The sequence below is a fragment of the Drosophila grimshawi genome, unplaced genomic scaffold (assembly GCF_018153295.1).
Source record: "Drosophila grimshawi isolate 15287-2541.00 unplaced genomic scaffold, ASM1815329v1 contig_848, whole genome shotgun sequence".
NCBI classification, from domain to species: Eukaryota; Metazoa; Arthropoda; class Insecta; order Diptera; family Drosophilidae; genus Drosophila; species Drosophila grimshawi.
Window position 1 is genome coordinate 11,464,356 of NW_025063692.1, and position 17,120 is coordinate 11,481,475.

General features: G+C 40.2%; 2 protein-coding genes across 10 annotated transcripts; one reads left to right on the forward strand and one right to left on the reverse strand.

Moving 5' to 3' along the window:
* Positions 1 to 16: 16 nt before the first annotated feature.
* Positions 17 to 12,501, forward strand: LOC6565830 (rho GTPase-activating protein 190). 9 transcript variants are annotated; one of them, XM_032738627.2, is made up of 17 exons: positions 102 to 153; positions 2,716 to 4,011; positions 4,138 to 4,841; positions 4,916 to 5,501; positions 5,578 to 5,756; positions 5,858 to 6,100; positions 6,208 to 6,276; positions 7,541 to 7,666; positions 8,535 to 8,579; positions 9,029 to 9,189; positions 9,253 to 9,469; positions 10,090 to 10,323; positions 10,955 to 11,010; positions 11,093 to 11,486; positions 11,555 to 11,686; positions 11,770 to 11,914; positions 12,057 to 12,501. In XM_032738627.2, the coding sequence occupies exons 2-17, from the start codon at positions 2,729 to 2,731 to the stop codon at positions 12,253 to 12,255; spliced, it is 4,773 nt and encodes a 1,590-aa protein (XP_032594518.1). In that variant the 5' UTR covers positions 102 to 153; positions 2,716 to 2,728; the 3' UTR covers positions 12,256 to 12,501. The 9 variants fall into 9 exon arrangements, with proteins under 9 accessions (XP_032594515.1, XP_032594517.1, XP_032594518.1 ...); XM_032738624.1 differs by having other exon boundaries at positions 17 to 153; positions 9,029 to 9,469; XM_032738626.1 differs by having other exon boundaries at positions 17 to 153; positions 5,858 to 6,052; positions 9,029 to 9,469.
* A 1,912-nt stretch (positions 12,502 to 14,413) lies between these two features.
* LOC6565831 (probable ATP-dependent RNA helicase DDX10) lies at positions 14,414 to 17,051 on the reverse strand. Its single transcript, XM_001992506.2, has 2 exons — positions 16,629 to 17,051; positions 14,414 to 16,540 (listed from the first exon to the last, which is right to left on the reverse strand). Exons 1-2 carry the CDS (start codon positions 16,986 to 16,988, stop codon positions 14,504 to 14,506), a joined length of 2,397 nt encoding a protein of 798 aa, XP_001992542.1. The 5' UTR covers positions 16,989 to 17,051; the 3' UTR covers positions 14,414 to 14,503.
* Positions 17,052 to 17,120: the final 69 nt, after the last annotated feature.

Consider the following 17,120-nt stretch of genomic DNA (forward strand, 5'->3'; position numbering starts at 1 on the left):
ATCGATAGTATCGGTTAGTTGCCATCGATTGTATTTGTAGCTCAGATTGTTTTGCAGATTGAAGCTCGGATGAGGAAAATATAAAAGAAATAGTTTTTAATAATTTTTATAACGTTTCATAAAACGCATTGGAGCTGTGCAAGTGCAATAATTGTGAGTAAATTAGTAACTGTTTCATACAAGACGTGAATACGAAACAATTCGAAATTGTATGCCGTTTACGCCTCAACATTTTTCACTTGCGTCGGAAGTTTTCTTTCTCTCTCTTCGCTTCATTTTTTTTTTTTTTTTTTTTGTTATATTTTACGATGCTGATTCGTAATTGTCTTCTTGTATACACGCTCGCTCTCACTGGTCTATGCGTGTATGTGTGTGTTTGTGTGTAACTGCTGCTGCTGCTGCTGGTAGGAAAATAATTAAAGCAAATAATTAAAGTGTACGAGTCCAATTTGTTGCAGATTTCATGGATAGTGCCTAATTACAGTATAACCATAACAAAATCAGTGTCTGTGTCTGTGACTCTGTCTCTGTGTGAGTTTAACTCTGCCAGTCCTGTGCCTGTGTGTATGTGTGTGTGTGTGTGTGTTGGTGGATGCTGTTGCTGCCAAAGGAGTATTAGAAGAAGAATTCTGTTCTTTTTTTGGATGCCATTCACAGCATCCACATTTACTCATAAAAAAAACGCACACGACGGGAATCGAAAGCGGAATCGCTGAATTGGCCATTAGTTGAACAGCGTCTGTTTGCTCGTTTCTCTTGCTGCCCACTCGGCCGCTTCTTTGTGCGCAACTGCAGGTAATCACATCTCCCCACCCCCGTCCATTCCTCCTTGAATACACGACAACTTGAACTCCTCGGCAGTTGGCTCGTAAGTTGGCTAAAACCACTCAATGAAGTCAGTGAAGAAAGTGGTAAATTAAGAACGCAGTTGTAGTCGTCATTCGGTGCATTAAAGATTCGCTGCACATGCAGTTTTGTAAGCTCCACAACTCCCCGCAGCCATGTTACCGCCCTGCAACGCTCTTTTCAATCGACAATTGAGACAAATCAAAAACAACAACAAAAGCAGCAACAAAACAGAAAGAGAGGCATAGAGTTTTTTTGTACAAGAGTCGTCGTCGTTATCGTAGTTGTTGCTTTTGTTATTGTTGTGTGCTTATGGTTGTTGTGCAGACCCGGGAATATATACACATAAACGTATATATATGTAAATATATATATATTGTGCAGGAAATCTGTTGCTGGGAAACTTGAGCACATCTCAGCGTGAACCATTGATTCTGCGTGCTGCACTTGTGCTGTGCGACAAGGTGGCAACTCTGCAGCAGCAAGCAGCTGCAACTGTGTGTCGCATATTTGTGTAATTCTTGTATAGCCGGAAAAACTCAATTAATGTTTCGAGTGTTGTTGCTTTTATTGAAGTACGCACCCACACACACACACACACCAACACACTGATACACGTGCACACACATACAATTGTAACTGTTTGTAGGATTTTTGTGTTCATTCACAGTCCCATTGAAAGAAAGAGAGAGCCAGAGAGGGACACTCGCTGTGTTACCAGAGCTAGTCAAAAGAGCAGGATAACAGCGACAAAAATGCACAGAGCGCCACAACAACGACAACAACAACAATGCAAAGCCTCCCACATTTGACATAACTGAAAAGTGACTCTCATTCGGTCAAGCTGTGCTTTCGCTCTCACAGAGTCGTTCATTCGCTCGTTTGCTCGCTCTCTCGCTCGCTGGCAGGCTCTCTCGCTCATTAAAACACTCTGGTCAGTTGTGCTCTCTGTTTCTTGCTTAGTTGCGTTTGTCGCAGCAGCAGCAGCGCAGCAGCAGCAACAGCAGCAGGCAAAAAGGATTTTCACTTTGCTGCAGACATTTTGCAAACGGGAAAGAAAAAAAAAGGCCGAAAAGAATAGCGATTAAATCATTATAATGTTCGTAAATTAAAGGTATGTGTTCGTGTGTGTGCGAGTGTGTGTGTGTGCGTCTAATCAAGAAAATATTCAAGTTTAAAACATTTGCAAAAAAAAAGAAAGAAAAAATTGAATTTGAAAGCTTGTAAATCTCATAAGTGTAGGAGGCAACGTGGGGCGGGGGCGGGTGACGGCACAGTTGGTAATTTGCATTTGGCTGCGCCGGTTGTGCGTGCTCAGTCAGCGCAGACTCTACTCTCTATTCCGCGCTGTTCTGCTCTGCTTTGCTCTCAGCGGAGATGTGTCCAGCCGTGGATGTATCCCTGTGCGGCTCAAGACAGAACTGCGTAGCTGTTGTTGTTGTTCTTGTTATTTAAGATTTTTGCTGCTTTCTATTATTGTTAAATTTAACAAAAAAAAAAAAGAAAGAAAAGAAAAGAAAGCGAACATTTTCTAGCCATCAGCATCAACATGAACATATTAGTGGCAGTAGTAATAGTTATTCATCTATATTTTATTTTCAATTTATAGTTATTCTCATGTGTGTCATTTAATATGTGTGATATGTTGTCTAAGGTTGAATATGAATAAATATTCTGAATTGAAGAAGCTGATTGCTGCAACGATTAAATAGAACAACAAGCAAAGCTTAAATATTTGTTGGTAAATCACAATCAGAATTGATTATCGAATTACCGATTTCAATGATGATTTCAATATTCGAAAAGTAAACTTTTATATCAACTTATTGTAATAATATTAATATAATATATATTTTGCTTTTGACGCAGGTACAACAACAAGATGCGTCAATTTAATATATCGGTCATTGGACTATCCGGGACCGAAAAGGATCGGGGCCAGGTTGGCGTTGGCAAATCATGCCTGTGCAACAGATTTATGCGGCCAATGGCCGATGATTATTTTATAGATCACATATCAGTGCTCAGTCAGAGCGATTTTAGCGGACGCATTGTTAACAATGATCATTTTCTGTATTGGGGCGAGGTGCGAAAAACAACCGACGAGGGTGTCGAATACAATTTCAACATCATCGAACAGACCGAGTTCATGGACGACTCCACATTCCAGGCCTTTAAGGTTGGCAAAATGGATCCGTATCTGAAACGGTGCACCGCCACAAAAGTCTTCTCCGCCGAGAAGCTAATGTATATATGCAAAAATCAGCTTGGCATCGAGAAGGAGTACGAGCAAAAGGTGATGCCCGATGGCCGTTTAAGCATCGATGGTTTTGTCGTTGTCTTTGATGTGAGTCCCGTGCCAAATCGTAGCGTTGAAAAACAGGTGGAATTTGTCCAGAATGCCATTGCCAATATAATGAAAAACAAGAAGCCATTGATACTGGTGACCACCAAAAATGATGACGCATATGAGCTGTATGTGCGTGAAGCGGAGAAAATTAGTCAGCGCAAGGATTACAAGAGTACCGTGCAACTAATCGAGACATCGTCACATGAGAGCATCAACATTGATTTGGCATTCCTGATGCTGGCCCAAATGATTGACAAAGTGAAGAATCGCGTGAAAATTATTTCATATCAGGAGTCGGCCAAATCGCGCAAGGAGCTCCTCGATACACGATCCGAGGCGGTCACCCGGCTAATACGCAATCAAATCACCGACTATCACATATTGTGGTCACAGGGCTCCAAGATGCTGTCGCAGTATCGCGAATGGAACGAGTTCCTCAACATATTTGGACACGAGGCCGGCCAGAAGCTATTCCGTCGTCACATGAAGAAGCTGCGCGACGATCATCTCAACAAGAAGCTCCATCAGTATTTGGACAAGTTTGCACTCGCCTTGGAGTATCTGCTGCCCGATATAAGTGTGCTCAACATTATCGATGACGATCCGTGGGAATGTGCCCGCAATTTTCTCCAAAATCACATGGAGTTCGAACAGTATTTTTTCGAGTGCCCGCAGGCCACCTGGACGGAGCTGCTCGATATGGATGAGGCCGATGACGAGGCGCGTATCCCTTTCGACGTACTCGAGACCAACGAGGCGGAGACTGTGTTCCGTAACTATTTGAATTCCGTGCAGCAGGATAAAAAGAAAATTGGGTAAGTACATATTCCATTTTATAATAAAATATAAAGAAACTGTGCAAATGTTTTGGAAATATGAAGAAAGTCTCGTTTAAAATCGATTTAAAAGACAATTAATTGCATCGTTGCATCGCTTTGCAGCTGGAAGCAGCAGTTCAAGATGCTGCTGGAGGAATCTGGTTTTGTGACGCCCGGCAAACAGCTGTCGGAGGTGCGTGTCCTATTTATGGGTAGGGAATGCTTTGAGGCGCTATCCGAACACGATTGCCAGCAGATCTATGATATACACCAGGACGAGATCATCGAGAAGAGCAAACAGAATTTTGTTGAGCTGCTGCTGGAGCATGCGCAATATTTTCTACAATTCAAGAATGTGGACATTATCACACAGGAGGATGTTAGACAGATAACGGATGTCATTCAGGAGGATTCGCGCTACAAGATGCTCGATCGTCTCGATCAGGAGCGACGGGTGATGCTCGTCCAGCATTTACGCTTCATTCACTGTCCCATCCGTGATCATTGCCCGTTCTTCAACAATTGTGTGGATAATCTGATCGAGGAGGTGCTCTCCGACAAATCGGTGGCCAATCACAAGCCACTGGGCGGTGTTGGAGGCGGCGGCGTCAGCGGCGGTTGGAAGACCACTGGCAATGGCAGCGATCGCACATTGAATCTGCTCATTGTCGGCTCCGAGCATTTGGCCAGCGATCTGCTCAACGATATACGCATATGCACGGGCAGCAAGGGCGAGTATATATACGAGAATCAAACATATTATCTCAATTATCGCATTGCCAATGGCGACATGGAGGCCTTCAAGGCCATCGATGTTTATTCGAGCGGTAAGCTAAAAAAAACTATACTTTTTTTAATACTCTTGATGTACATATATATATATTTGGCCATTTTGCTGCAGGTCTCATTTGTGTCTACTCCAATCAGCAGTCGTTTGAGACGCTCAAGGATAATTTGGAACGGACGCTCCTTTGCAATCTGGAGCTGGAGGATAAATTTGAGAATCTACCCATTGTGCTTGTCTATCAGCCGCAGGATCTCAAAGAGAACGAGATCGAATATCTGCGCAGCGAGGGCATGCGACTATCCGAAATGTTGCACTGCGATTTCATTGATCATACGCAAAATCATCAGAAATATGTTTACGATATACTCAATATTGTTATACTATCGCTCAAGCTAAGCGAAATGAAAAGCTACGAGCCATATCCATCGTCCAATCACACAGATCTCCGCATCCTTGTCTGCATCTACTGTGGCGATCAATACGACATTGAGAACATTGTTCAGCCCCTAATTGCCGAATCAACGGCTGTCAAGGCCAATGAGCATAGCATCATTGTCGATGTCTTCATTGGTGATGCGAAGCGGCGCGTTGAATTCATATTGTCATCGTATCATGGCACCAATCAGTATCGAGATGAGCTCATCCACGGCTACATCTATATCTACTCAGCCAAACGACGCTCCTCGCTGGCCAATCTCAAGTGGGTAGCCACATTCCAAAGCATATTCCACATTCCACATTATCTCAAACATAACATTTATGAATTACTCTTGCAGCATTTTGGCCGCCCAGAATGCCAACATTCCATTGCAGTTGGTCGCTGTCACGGAAAGCGGTGGCGTCAATGCGTTCTTTAATAATGAAATTTGCCAGTTTCTCATTACCGAGGGTAATGCATTGGCCGATCGCTACAAGGGCAGCTTTATGACATTCTCGTCCGATCAATATGTCAAGTGTATGTGTCCAACAATTATAACCAAATACACTGATTATTTAATTAGTGCTTGTTGGTTTGAAATGTTAATGAATGAATGAATGAATTTGTCGTCGTTGCAGTTGCCTTTTATAATCCATTCCTGAAGACCGCCTGGGACAACAAATATGAGGTGGAGAATCTGCATGTGGAGGAGTCAATTACTTTAGATTCGGGCGAGGGAACGCTCGAGAATTCGGTTAATCAAATGCCGCGTCCGCCGCCACGACACGAGAGCTATATGCTATCGAATACACTCGGCACCGATGGTTCTGGCAGTGAGAATTACGAAATGCTTCCTACACGATCTCTCAACTCATTAAATGGTTAGGATATCATCATAATCATTAGATAACACACACACACCTAACACACAACTATATTCATATTCATATTCATATCGATTCACTCGATTACTATTATATCATTGCAGAAGAAAGAGATATATCACTAGATGAAATCTATGATGACAACAACGAAAAACCCAAGCATCTGCATCAAAGTAAGTTTTATCCTGGCTGCCTTATTCTCTCTGCTCGCTCCAAAAACAAAAAAAAAAATACCAACAAAATTGACACCTCTAAAACATATATAGGTCCAATTACCCATATATATACATACATACATATATATATATATATATATCACATAAACTACTACTACTACGTTAATCAAAATCCAAACAGTTAGCAGCATATGTATATAAACATAATACATATACAAATATATATATACCGTGTGACGTGTACATGATTATTTGATTACCTGTGCATTATGAGACTTCATGCTAGATTGTACCCTGTAATCAAAGCCATTAAAGGGCTGCTGGCATGGACAATGAGAGCTTTCAAAGTGATAGAACCAACGAGAAGAGAACAATAACAACAACAACAGCATTACTTTAATATATTATTCAACAGTTTATCTCATAATACCCGGGCTGGTATATGCTGGTACGGCAAGAGCTAACCAATGTAATTCAATATACATATTGACTAGATCAAATATAATACTATCAATGTGGGTCTTACCTCTTCTTAGCTCTTATTTTTAAAGCAACCCATTAGATTGTTATATATATATATATATTATATAGCAGTAGTCGTCGTTCAGCTCAGCAGAGGCAATCAGAGTCGTTCGGAGTTGAAAAGTTCAGTTGTAAATAAATATTGCTTAAATCGCATAATCTAATAATAATCATACGAATATGTTATAAACAAATACAGTGTTTAAGTTATTCCATGAACGTTATTCGCATTCACTCAGATTCGTCTTAATCGGTTTCCACATAAATATATGTATATATATATATATATATATATATTGATTCATATGGAAAACTCTTTCAAAAACTGTCTGCCACATGCAACTGTTTACAGGGTATTTGCCTAGTCACGGTGCATAGCATTTTTAGGATTATATTCATATGCATTGCTTGTAAATGAACAACCGAACCCAAAATCAATATCCAACATCGAACAAACTCTCCAACCGAAAAGACACTTATCCAATTTTAATCATATACATACATATATATATATATATATATCTCGAGACCCGCATATTCTAAGTACAGTCATACTCTTTTTAATGCTCTATATAATGATTACCATATATTAATGATTAATCATAACAATTGTTTTTTTTTATCGATTTACCTCTGTGTGTGTATTCGTTGTTGTCATTGCCTATTGCATACCAATAATTATTATATATACCAAATACCAAAAAAAAAAAATTGAAAAAAACTGAAAAAAAAAAAACAGGATTCCAGATATTCCCTCCTCCAACAACTCCTCCAGAGCCAGCCCCTCCAGATCATCAGCTCATTACATGCACATATAAGAGTCAATTCGTTTCGGCTTCAGAATCAAGTTTGGAAGAAATAACATGTAATCTAACTAATTGAATATTTTCTTATATACTCGTTTATATCGTATGAAATCGTATATACATACCAATTTACTTTTAGTAATTTCGTTTCTATTCCTTTTATTACTTTTATTTGTGCTTATACTCATTTTGGTCTTCGTTTTACAACCAAAACGTAAACTGTAAATGTTGTTTGTTCGTTCATTCGTTCATCATTATTCAACCGACCACAATCATCACCCAAACACCACACCCCCAAAGAAAAACAAAAAGAAAAACCCCCTCTCTGTCTGTCTCTCTCTCTCTCTCTCTCACACTCATTCTGTTTCTCTTTGTACAAATACCTGATATATGTACATACGTATATAAGTATATGTCTCCCGCCTCCCCCACCCCCGCCCGCATACAACATGTATCATCATTCATTATCATTCATCAGCTCATATGAATTCTCTAGCTCTCTCTCTCTCTCTCTCTCTCTCTCTCTCTCTGTCTGTCTCTGTCTCTGTCATTTTTTGTTGCTGATTTGTAACCGCCACATACAATGTACATACATATATATTAAATGCATTATGATATGATGTACATAAGAGTCTATGTACACGCATAGATATATACTATATATTTATTATATACCAACTAACATTTGGCATCGATTGTATTATTATATATATAGTGTAAACTTCGTTCTTTTTTTTTTGTCCTGTGTATATATTTTTTTGGTTGGTTTCGTTGAATTTTTTTTTGTGATTTTTTGGTTACTTTTGAACTAACTTAGCTGCGCTAACTGTTGAGATTTTGATGCGTATATTATATTTTCGTTGTTCTTGTTGTTGTTTTCTTTCGTCTTTTCCTTTTCTTTTTTCCACTCATGCATTTCATAAGCAGCGGATGTCAGCGGGTCGAAGGATTCATTGGCCACCCATGATGCAGGTTAAAACTTATGTTCCGCTCTCTTAACTAAGTCGCTGTTCAATGTCTCTCTCTCTCACTCCTTACACACACACAACAACAACAACAACAATAAAAACTCCTGCACGATCATTAGAGAAACCACCCAACCCAACCCACCACCCATCGTAATCCTTTGCCTCCTCCTCCTCCTCCTCCTCCACACACAAACACACACACTTGAGAGTGTGTGCCTTGTTTAGATCTAGCCTGGCACTTAGTTAAAAAAAAAATACAAATAAAATAAAATAAATGTTTTTGCATATTTTAAACTTGCTCCACTCCATACACCAACCCCGCCCCGCCCGCCCCGCGCCCTTTCCCCCGGCCTGCACTGCTCGCAATTAGCTTGTTTTTGCCTAGTTTAGCGTTTCGCTGCGTGCCTTTTGAGTGGCAATCAAAATGATGAATTCGATTCTCGCTAATTGCAGAATGGCTGGAGGATAAGAACGATGCAGCGCGTCGCAATATGAACAAGAACTCAATCTGGAACAATTTTAGCGGCTCAACGCATGCGTATACAACTGGACGGCGGCATATTGATTCAAATTTGAATAAGATACGTCCGAAGGGACCCAGCCAAACGTTGAAGGTGGGTGAAGCGCCCAGTCGAAACTGTGCCATGAGCTCCTCAACATTCACGCTACCCACACAGCAACCGGGCAAGCTGAACATGAAGAACTTTCAGCTGGTCAGCGATGCGGTTGCCAAGATGAACTTCAGCAGCAGCGGCAGCATGGGTGACTCCTATTTGGCGGGCTGTGAGTCCGGCGAGAAGGATGCCGCCAAGCGCTATGATCATGCCCAGCTCGATGGCGAGGACGAGGACTCCGAAGAGCTTGCCGAATACGAGCAAATCTATGAAAACGAAGGTGCGTACCCACTCAACTCTTGGATATATCGATATTGGAATCTAGGAATCTAGTTTCATTTCGAGTGAATCGTTCATCGGCTTTCTTTCTAATCATCAACTCGATCTCTCTGACTATCCTTTATAATAATTCTCTGCAACAAAGTGAGGAATGTTTGTTTGTATTAATATGTAATATGTAGTGTATATTTTATATATGATTCGATTTCGATAGTTACGATTTATAGATTTAATGCTCAGCTCCAATTAGTGGCTGGAGGATGCTTGTGTTTATTGTCCGATCGCTTTTCACCTTTTTTGTTTTCCTTTTGTGCATGTAATAAAAATCATCGCTTCACCTTTCAAATTATTAATAATTTATAAAATATATATATATATAAAATATATACTTATTTGGTGTCCCTCGTCAATCAATATAAATGGAAGTGTTTCTCCATCTTTATGGAGCGGGCAGAGTTATAGGAAGTAAACATGGATTACTAATTACTAATTAAAAATAAAATACAAAACTCAAGGTATAAATTGCGGAAGAAATTCATTCAATGAATCCCTATTAAACATGTATTTATTTCAAATATAATAATACATTTTTATTTAATTTTTTTTGTTGCATTCTTACAGACTGCACCGAGTCGGACAGCTGTGCCAGTTCGACGGAGAGACGTGTGCGTCAGCAGAACACCTACTACAATGCCAACAAGAAGGCGGCCACCTCGAAAAAGAACAAGAAGAAGAAGGTCGCAATACCGGTGCAGACACCAAGAGTGCCTCCATTTGGGGCATACGTTAGCCCGCCAGAAATACCATTGCACTACCAGCGCATGGCAGCCGTTGCAGCGGCGGCAGGTGAGAAAAGTATGTGTCGTGATTTATTTTCATTTCAATCATTTCACCAATTTTTACATTTCATTCCCTGTACCAACTAACAACAACAGAAACATTAAATTTAAAACAGTTAAACAGTTATTCAGAAAATTGCTTCAGTTTCTGAGAAACATATAATTGTGGCAAGTTATGACAAAAACGTTCCACCATTCTACAAATATTGTCCACAAGATAGCCTGCCCCTTGCTCAACCTCCTCCTTTTGCCACATTGAGTCTGTTTCTTTAAGTACCCATTTTAAGGGATGTTTACTTCGAAATTGTAGGTGTTCACATAGTGCCATCCATCTCGTAAACCCTTTTTTTTTATTACACACATTACACATTTAACATTGTTTGTGGTTTTGACTCGTGCTCTAAAAAAATTGCACCTGAGGGGACAGTATTCAATACAATTTTGTGTTTCAGAACTCAAACAACAATTGGGTTGGGTACGTTTATTCCATGTGTCCAAAATGTTGTTCATAGTTTTCCACCGATTTTAATAACATCGTAAAGTATTTTAGTCCGATTTTTTTTTTTGGTGTCGTACAATAACCAACATTTATTTATTTAATTTTATGTTTTATTTATGTTAAATACTGACTCGCTATTTTTAATTAGAAAAAACGGATTCGGGTGTTGTGGCCGAGTTTATGAAGAGCGACAAGTCACCAGAGGTAAGTCCTATCCATATATCATATATATCTGTATCATAATGATTTTTAATTGGAATTGTATTCAATTGAATTATTTGTGTAGTACTCAATGGTGCCAGAGCTAACAGCAGCAGGAATATTTGGTGCAGAGAATTTACCCGAATATAATATGAATGCCAAATGCTTGAAGGACTTTGAGAAACTGGAGAAGCGTCGTATCAAGGAGGAGGCGGCACGCCAGCGCAAGCTGCAGGAGAAGGAAAAGGAGCAGGAGAAGAAGCTCAAGCGCAAGCTCAAACAGAATGCCAAGGGCCTAACCGAGACAACTGAGGCACAATTTGGCAAGCTAATGATCACCTCCGACAAGGACGAGATACCCATATTCTTGATCAAGTGCGTGGAGTTTATCGAAAAAGAGGGTCTCGATTCGGAGGGCATCTATCGTGTGCCCGGCAGCAGAGCGCATGTCGACATGCTCTTTCAACGTTTCGAGGAGGGTAAGGCAATAATCCCCATCACATTGCTGTACATCAATTAAAATCCATATTGATTTATATTCTTATAGATACCAATACAATTATTGACGTGCTGGATATTCCAGTGAATGCGGTTGCTACCGCATTGAAGGATTTCTTCTCGAAACGCTTGCCGCCACTTTTCAGCAAGGATATTATCAAAGAGCTGGAGGAGATTGCCGGTAAGAGTGCTGCACTATAGAATATATATATATATATATATACATATTTGCTATATGCCTGCTTGCTTTCATTCTGTTCGTAGGCTCTCGGGGCGTCGGCTCGTCCAAACTGAATGTGGAGGTGAAAACCGATCGCAGCTGCCGTTTGATAGCTTTAAAATCATTGCTACAGAAACTACCACCCATCAATTTTGCCATACTCAAATACATATTCCAACACTTTGTGCAGTAAGTGCCGCCACCATCACATATAGAATCAAATTGTACTATGCAAATAATTTGTATATTACAAACCAATTCGCTTATTAGATTATTATCAAAATTAGAAACCAAATTGTTCTTATTTATTTGATTTTATTTTGTCTTTCAGCGTCTCGGACAATTCGAAGCTAAACAGCATGGATAGCAAGAATTTGGCAATTTGCTGGTGGCCCACATTGATACCGATCGATTTCACGGATATGGGACACTTTGAGCAGCTGCGGCCATATCTGGAGGACATTGTCCAAACGATGATCGATCAATTTCCGTATCTATTCTGCGGCAAAGATGCTTTTGTTATGGTTTAGGCTAGTTAGATAGATATGGCAAACGAGGCGAACTCCAAACGACACAGATAAACAGAGAAGGGAAAAGGCATTGTAAAAGAACCCATCGATCTGAAGATTTGAAGGTCATTCAAAAAAAAGAAAAAAAAAGAAAAACAGCAACAAAAAAAACAAGCATGTAATTCAAACCGGGCAGCAAGTCTCGTTATTTGTCGTAAGTTTTTGTAAACGCAACAGTATGAGAATGCATAATATATATACTTTGTACAGTACATATATATTTATGTGTATGTATATGTATTGTGCATGGTATATATATATATATATGTATATATACCATATATATGTGTGTGTATGTCTGTAAATTATTTGGTATTGCAAAAAGTATGAAACCAATTAGTTAAGTAGGGTATATTTATTTATATATATATATATATATATATATGTATGTATGTGTCTATATCTATTTGTATACATATACATATATAGATATTCAATTTATTTTTTGTATTAATGGCTTTGTTGTGTTTCCGTGATATATGTAAACGCATAGGGTTTTGCGTCCTCAAGCGCCGCCCGATCTATAGTCCCATCATACACTATCTACACATTTGTATCTCTATGTGTGTGTGTGTGTGTGTGTGTGTATTTTGACGGCGTGGTTGGGCGGTGCAGGGCGCAAAGTTAAATAAATTTATTAATTGTGTATTGTATGTTAAAATGTATGTTAAAAAAACAAAACAAAAATAAGTAAACTACTGCATTACGAATGATATATGCATATTATTTATACATATAAATATATATACGTATATTTATGTATGTATGCTAATTTTATATAAACATATATGATGAAGCAGCAAAACAAAAGAAAGTTAAAATTATAACATGTGAAAAAAAAACGAAAACAAAACAATTTCCAGCTACTAAATGTGAATCTCTTTGTATGTGTATGCGTGCGTGTGTGTGCGAGTGCGAGTGTGTGTGTGTGTATGTGAGTGTGAGTGGGTATGCTTGTTCTTCTATGTGTATTGATATCTACGTATAAGAAAACCCATATATATATATATATGTATAGATATATATATATATATAGAATTGTGTCTAAAAGATGAAATGTATTAGCGCTAATTATTATGGTACTCCCCCTACCGAAAACCATCCACCTCCTGCCCCTTCACCAATTCCCTCCCCCACACGCCCCTCACAGGATCAATATTGCAAGCAAACAAACAAACAAAAAAACTCTTTGTCTCTAGCTCTCAGCTATTATAAATGTGTGCTCTACTCTACATATGAAAAATAAAAAACAAAAAAAAAGGAAGCAAATTATATAAAACAAAAGGCATTAAAAGAAATTTATATAAAAATGATATTCATATATATATATATGTATATATATATATATATATATAAATATACATATATCTACTTATATATTTATGTATGTATATATATGTATATATGTTTTTTAACTAAAGAGCAAAGTGGAAAGCGTAAAGCGACAAACATGATGAAAACAGAAAACAGTAGGCAACATAAGCGTAAGTGTTATTTCTTGTAATTGAGCATTAATTTTTTATAAACTTAATTATATAATTGTGTATCTTGTGTCTGAACGGACCTCAAACTTAAAGCAAACGAAAACAAAAAACAAAAAAACGAAAAACCATTTAAAAAAACAAAATGTGCGAAAACTGTTGCGCTACACAGAGAGAAGAGAATGAGAAACAAAAAACAAAACAAAAAATAATCAATATATAGTATAATTTGTATAGATGTGTGTCTATTGCATTATTTGTAAACGAATGTACATGCATATATGTATATATACGCTGGATTAACGGTATATATGTATATGCATTTATTTATATACGCTAAAAAGAAAAAGAAAACAAAACAAAACAAAAATGCAAACAAATAATGTCTCAACAAAATGTAATTCGACGTGATGTGTAATGATATTTTTAAAAGCAAATTTTATGCCCCGATCCCCCGCCCCCAACCCACAGGCCTTGCGCCAGCTCCCCCCTCAGTCGAAAAACCAGGGCCCCCAAAACAAACTCTCAAGCATAGATATATGTATATATTATATATATATATATACATATATATATGCCATCTACATACATACATACATATATGTCAGGCTATGGAGTGCGAAATAAATTTGTGGGCATTTTCCAAATATTTGTGAAGCATTTACATTTCTTGTATTTATTGATTAGAACTCTTTTCGATTGGATAAAATAACAATATCTCTCCACAATTACTCATAGCTGGCGAGCAAATTTGTTACTATAGCCTCTGAGTCCAGCAGCGTTAATCTCTGCGTTATTTTCGACTTTTTATGTACAGGCTCATCATTATCATCATCAACATTATCATCGTCATCGTCTTCTTCATCATCATTGTCGTCATTTTGATGATCCGGCATTTCATTGTTTTCCCGCTTTTTATACAGCTTATCCGGATCAGGCAGCCAGGACAAGTCCACTGACTGCTCCGAGTCGCTATCCATATCATCCGGCTGCTGGTCTTCATTGTGATCTTCCTCCTCCTGCTCCTCATCGCTCTGCTCTTCTGCCTTTTTGCGTAGCATCATGCGCTGCAGCTTGTGCCGCTTTTTGACCAGCTCCCGGAAACGCTGCTTATCATACTGATCCTCTTCATTGAGCAGCGCCTTGGACAGCATTAGATTGATGCCGCCATCGTCATCCTTTTGTTTCTTTGTCTTGCCGGTCAGCGCCTTCATCTGATTGCGCTCATCGGTCAGCGTTTGGCCATCCTCATCGAACTTGAGCTTGTTGTTGATCTGCAGATTCTTTTTGAGCGCCTTCTTGGCCAGCGCCGCTTTGGTAACCAGTTTCTCGCGCTTGGGCACCACCAGCAGCTCCTCCGAATCCTCTTCATCGCTTGCTGCTGCTGGGCTTAGTCGGTCCAAGTCAACGGGCGCACCTTCGACATCATGATCCCGTCGCTTGATATTGATGAAATCATCGTCCTCAACGTCACTGTGATCAGATGCGCCGCCAAAGCTGGTTGTTGTCTGCTGAGCCGGCAGGTCATCTTTCTTCTCTTGCTGCTTCTGTCGCCACTTGAGCTTCTCGATAAAGGGCACACGCGGCGTGACCGCCAGGCCCAGCGATTGCGCATAGGCATCCAAATCGAGGCTGAGCACATTGAAGAGCCGCTTGTTGCGCATCAGGAAGACCGACTTGAGGTACGCCAGAAAAGCACGCTGTGCCGAGGCACGCAGCTCCGGGAACTGGGCAAGGAACGCTTCAATTTTGACGCGCGGTGAGAACAACTTCTTGGGATCAATGTGCACCGATTTTATCTCCACGTTCAGCTGTTCGCGCAATGCGCCAATCATGTGCTCCTCCTCGTTGGGCGTCATGACCAGAAGGCACTCGCCGTGCGATTTGTTGCGTGCCGATCGACCAGCTCTATGAATATACTGCGATACATCCTCGGGACAGTCGAGCTGCAGCACCCAGTTGACAGCGGGAAAGTCCAGACCGCGTGAAGCCACATCTGTGGCAAACATGACAACCTGGCTCTTGCGCAGAAATTCCTCGTATATGGCAATCCGTTTATCCTGATGCAGTGTTCCGTAAAGGGCGAGCAGGCCGACGCCTGGACGCAGTTTGCAGAAGATCTCGTACAGATATTTGGCCTGTTTGCAGCTGGCGACAAACACAATGATCTTTTGTTTCAAATGATTCTTGATAAACGACCAGAGCATGGTTATCTTCTCCTCCAGCGGCAGGACCACATAGCTCTGTTGCAATAGCTCGGGCAGAGCCAGCACGGCCGCATTACTTGCTGGCGTAGTCGTTGAATTAGCTGTCCCATAGCCTACATAGACGGGCTGCTGCAGATTGAGACGTGCCAGATCCTCAAGCGTATTCGTTTGCGTTGCCGAAAAGAGCAACGTTTGACGATCTGGCGGAAAGTTTTCAATGATCGCATTTAGCGTCTTTTGGAAGCCCATGTCCAGACAGCGATCCGCCTCATCCAACACCAGCATCTCCATGGTGCTCGTGTTGAACAACGGATTCTCGTCCATGTGCTGCAGCAGCCGACCCGGCGTGCATATCAAAATATTGCACTGATCCATGCGAGTCCGCTCAAACTTCAAATTCTTGCCACCAATGATGAGACCCGCCGAGAAATCATGATGTTTGCCCACCTTCTTCAGCGTCTCGAATATCTGGTACGCAAGTTCACGTGTTGGCGATATAATAATGGCACCCACGCCATCCGAGCGCGACCATTTATTCATATACAAATGCTCCAGAACCTGCCAAAAATGAACGGAATGAATTTAAATTAAGACCTCATACAAACTAAGTGGGAATCCTCGCTCTATGTGACCCATCACTACTTACTGGAATGAGAAAGGCCAACGTTTTGCCGCTACCAGTTATTGCCGCGCCGAGCACATCCTTGCCCTGGAGTGCTGGTCCAATGCTCTGGCGCTGCACTTCTGTCGCCGTTATAAACTTAGACTCGGCCAATGCCTTTTGGGTTTTCTGCGACAGCGGAAATTGTGCAAAGGTTTTGATGGTGCTGGCATCGATATCGTCGTATTTGGAACGCAACTCCTGGATTTCAGAATCAGTTGCGGCAAGTTTTGAACGCGATATCTCTTTGGAGCGCTTCTTGTTGATAGATTTTTTGTGGCTGTTGGCCTGCTTGTGCTTTTGTGGTCCCGGTTTACCAGAACCTCCAGGTCTTTGCTTGTGCATGCCGCAGCTTTCAAAATTGCTTCAAAAGCAAAAAACGTTCTGTTTATTCGACTGTTGCACGAGGGACTGGGTATCGTAATTAAATCGATATTATGATTTTAACGATTACGCCGCCATCGATATACTCAACGA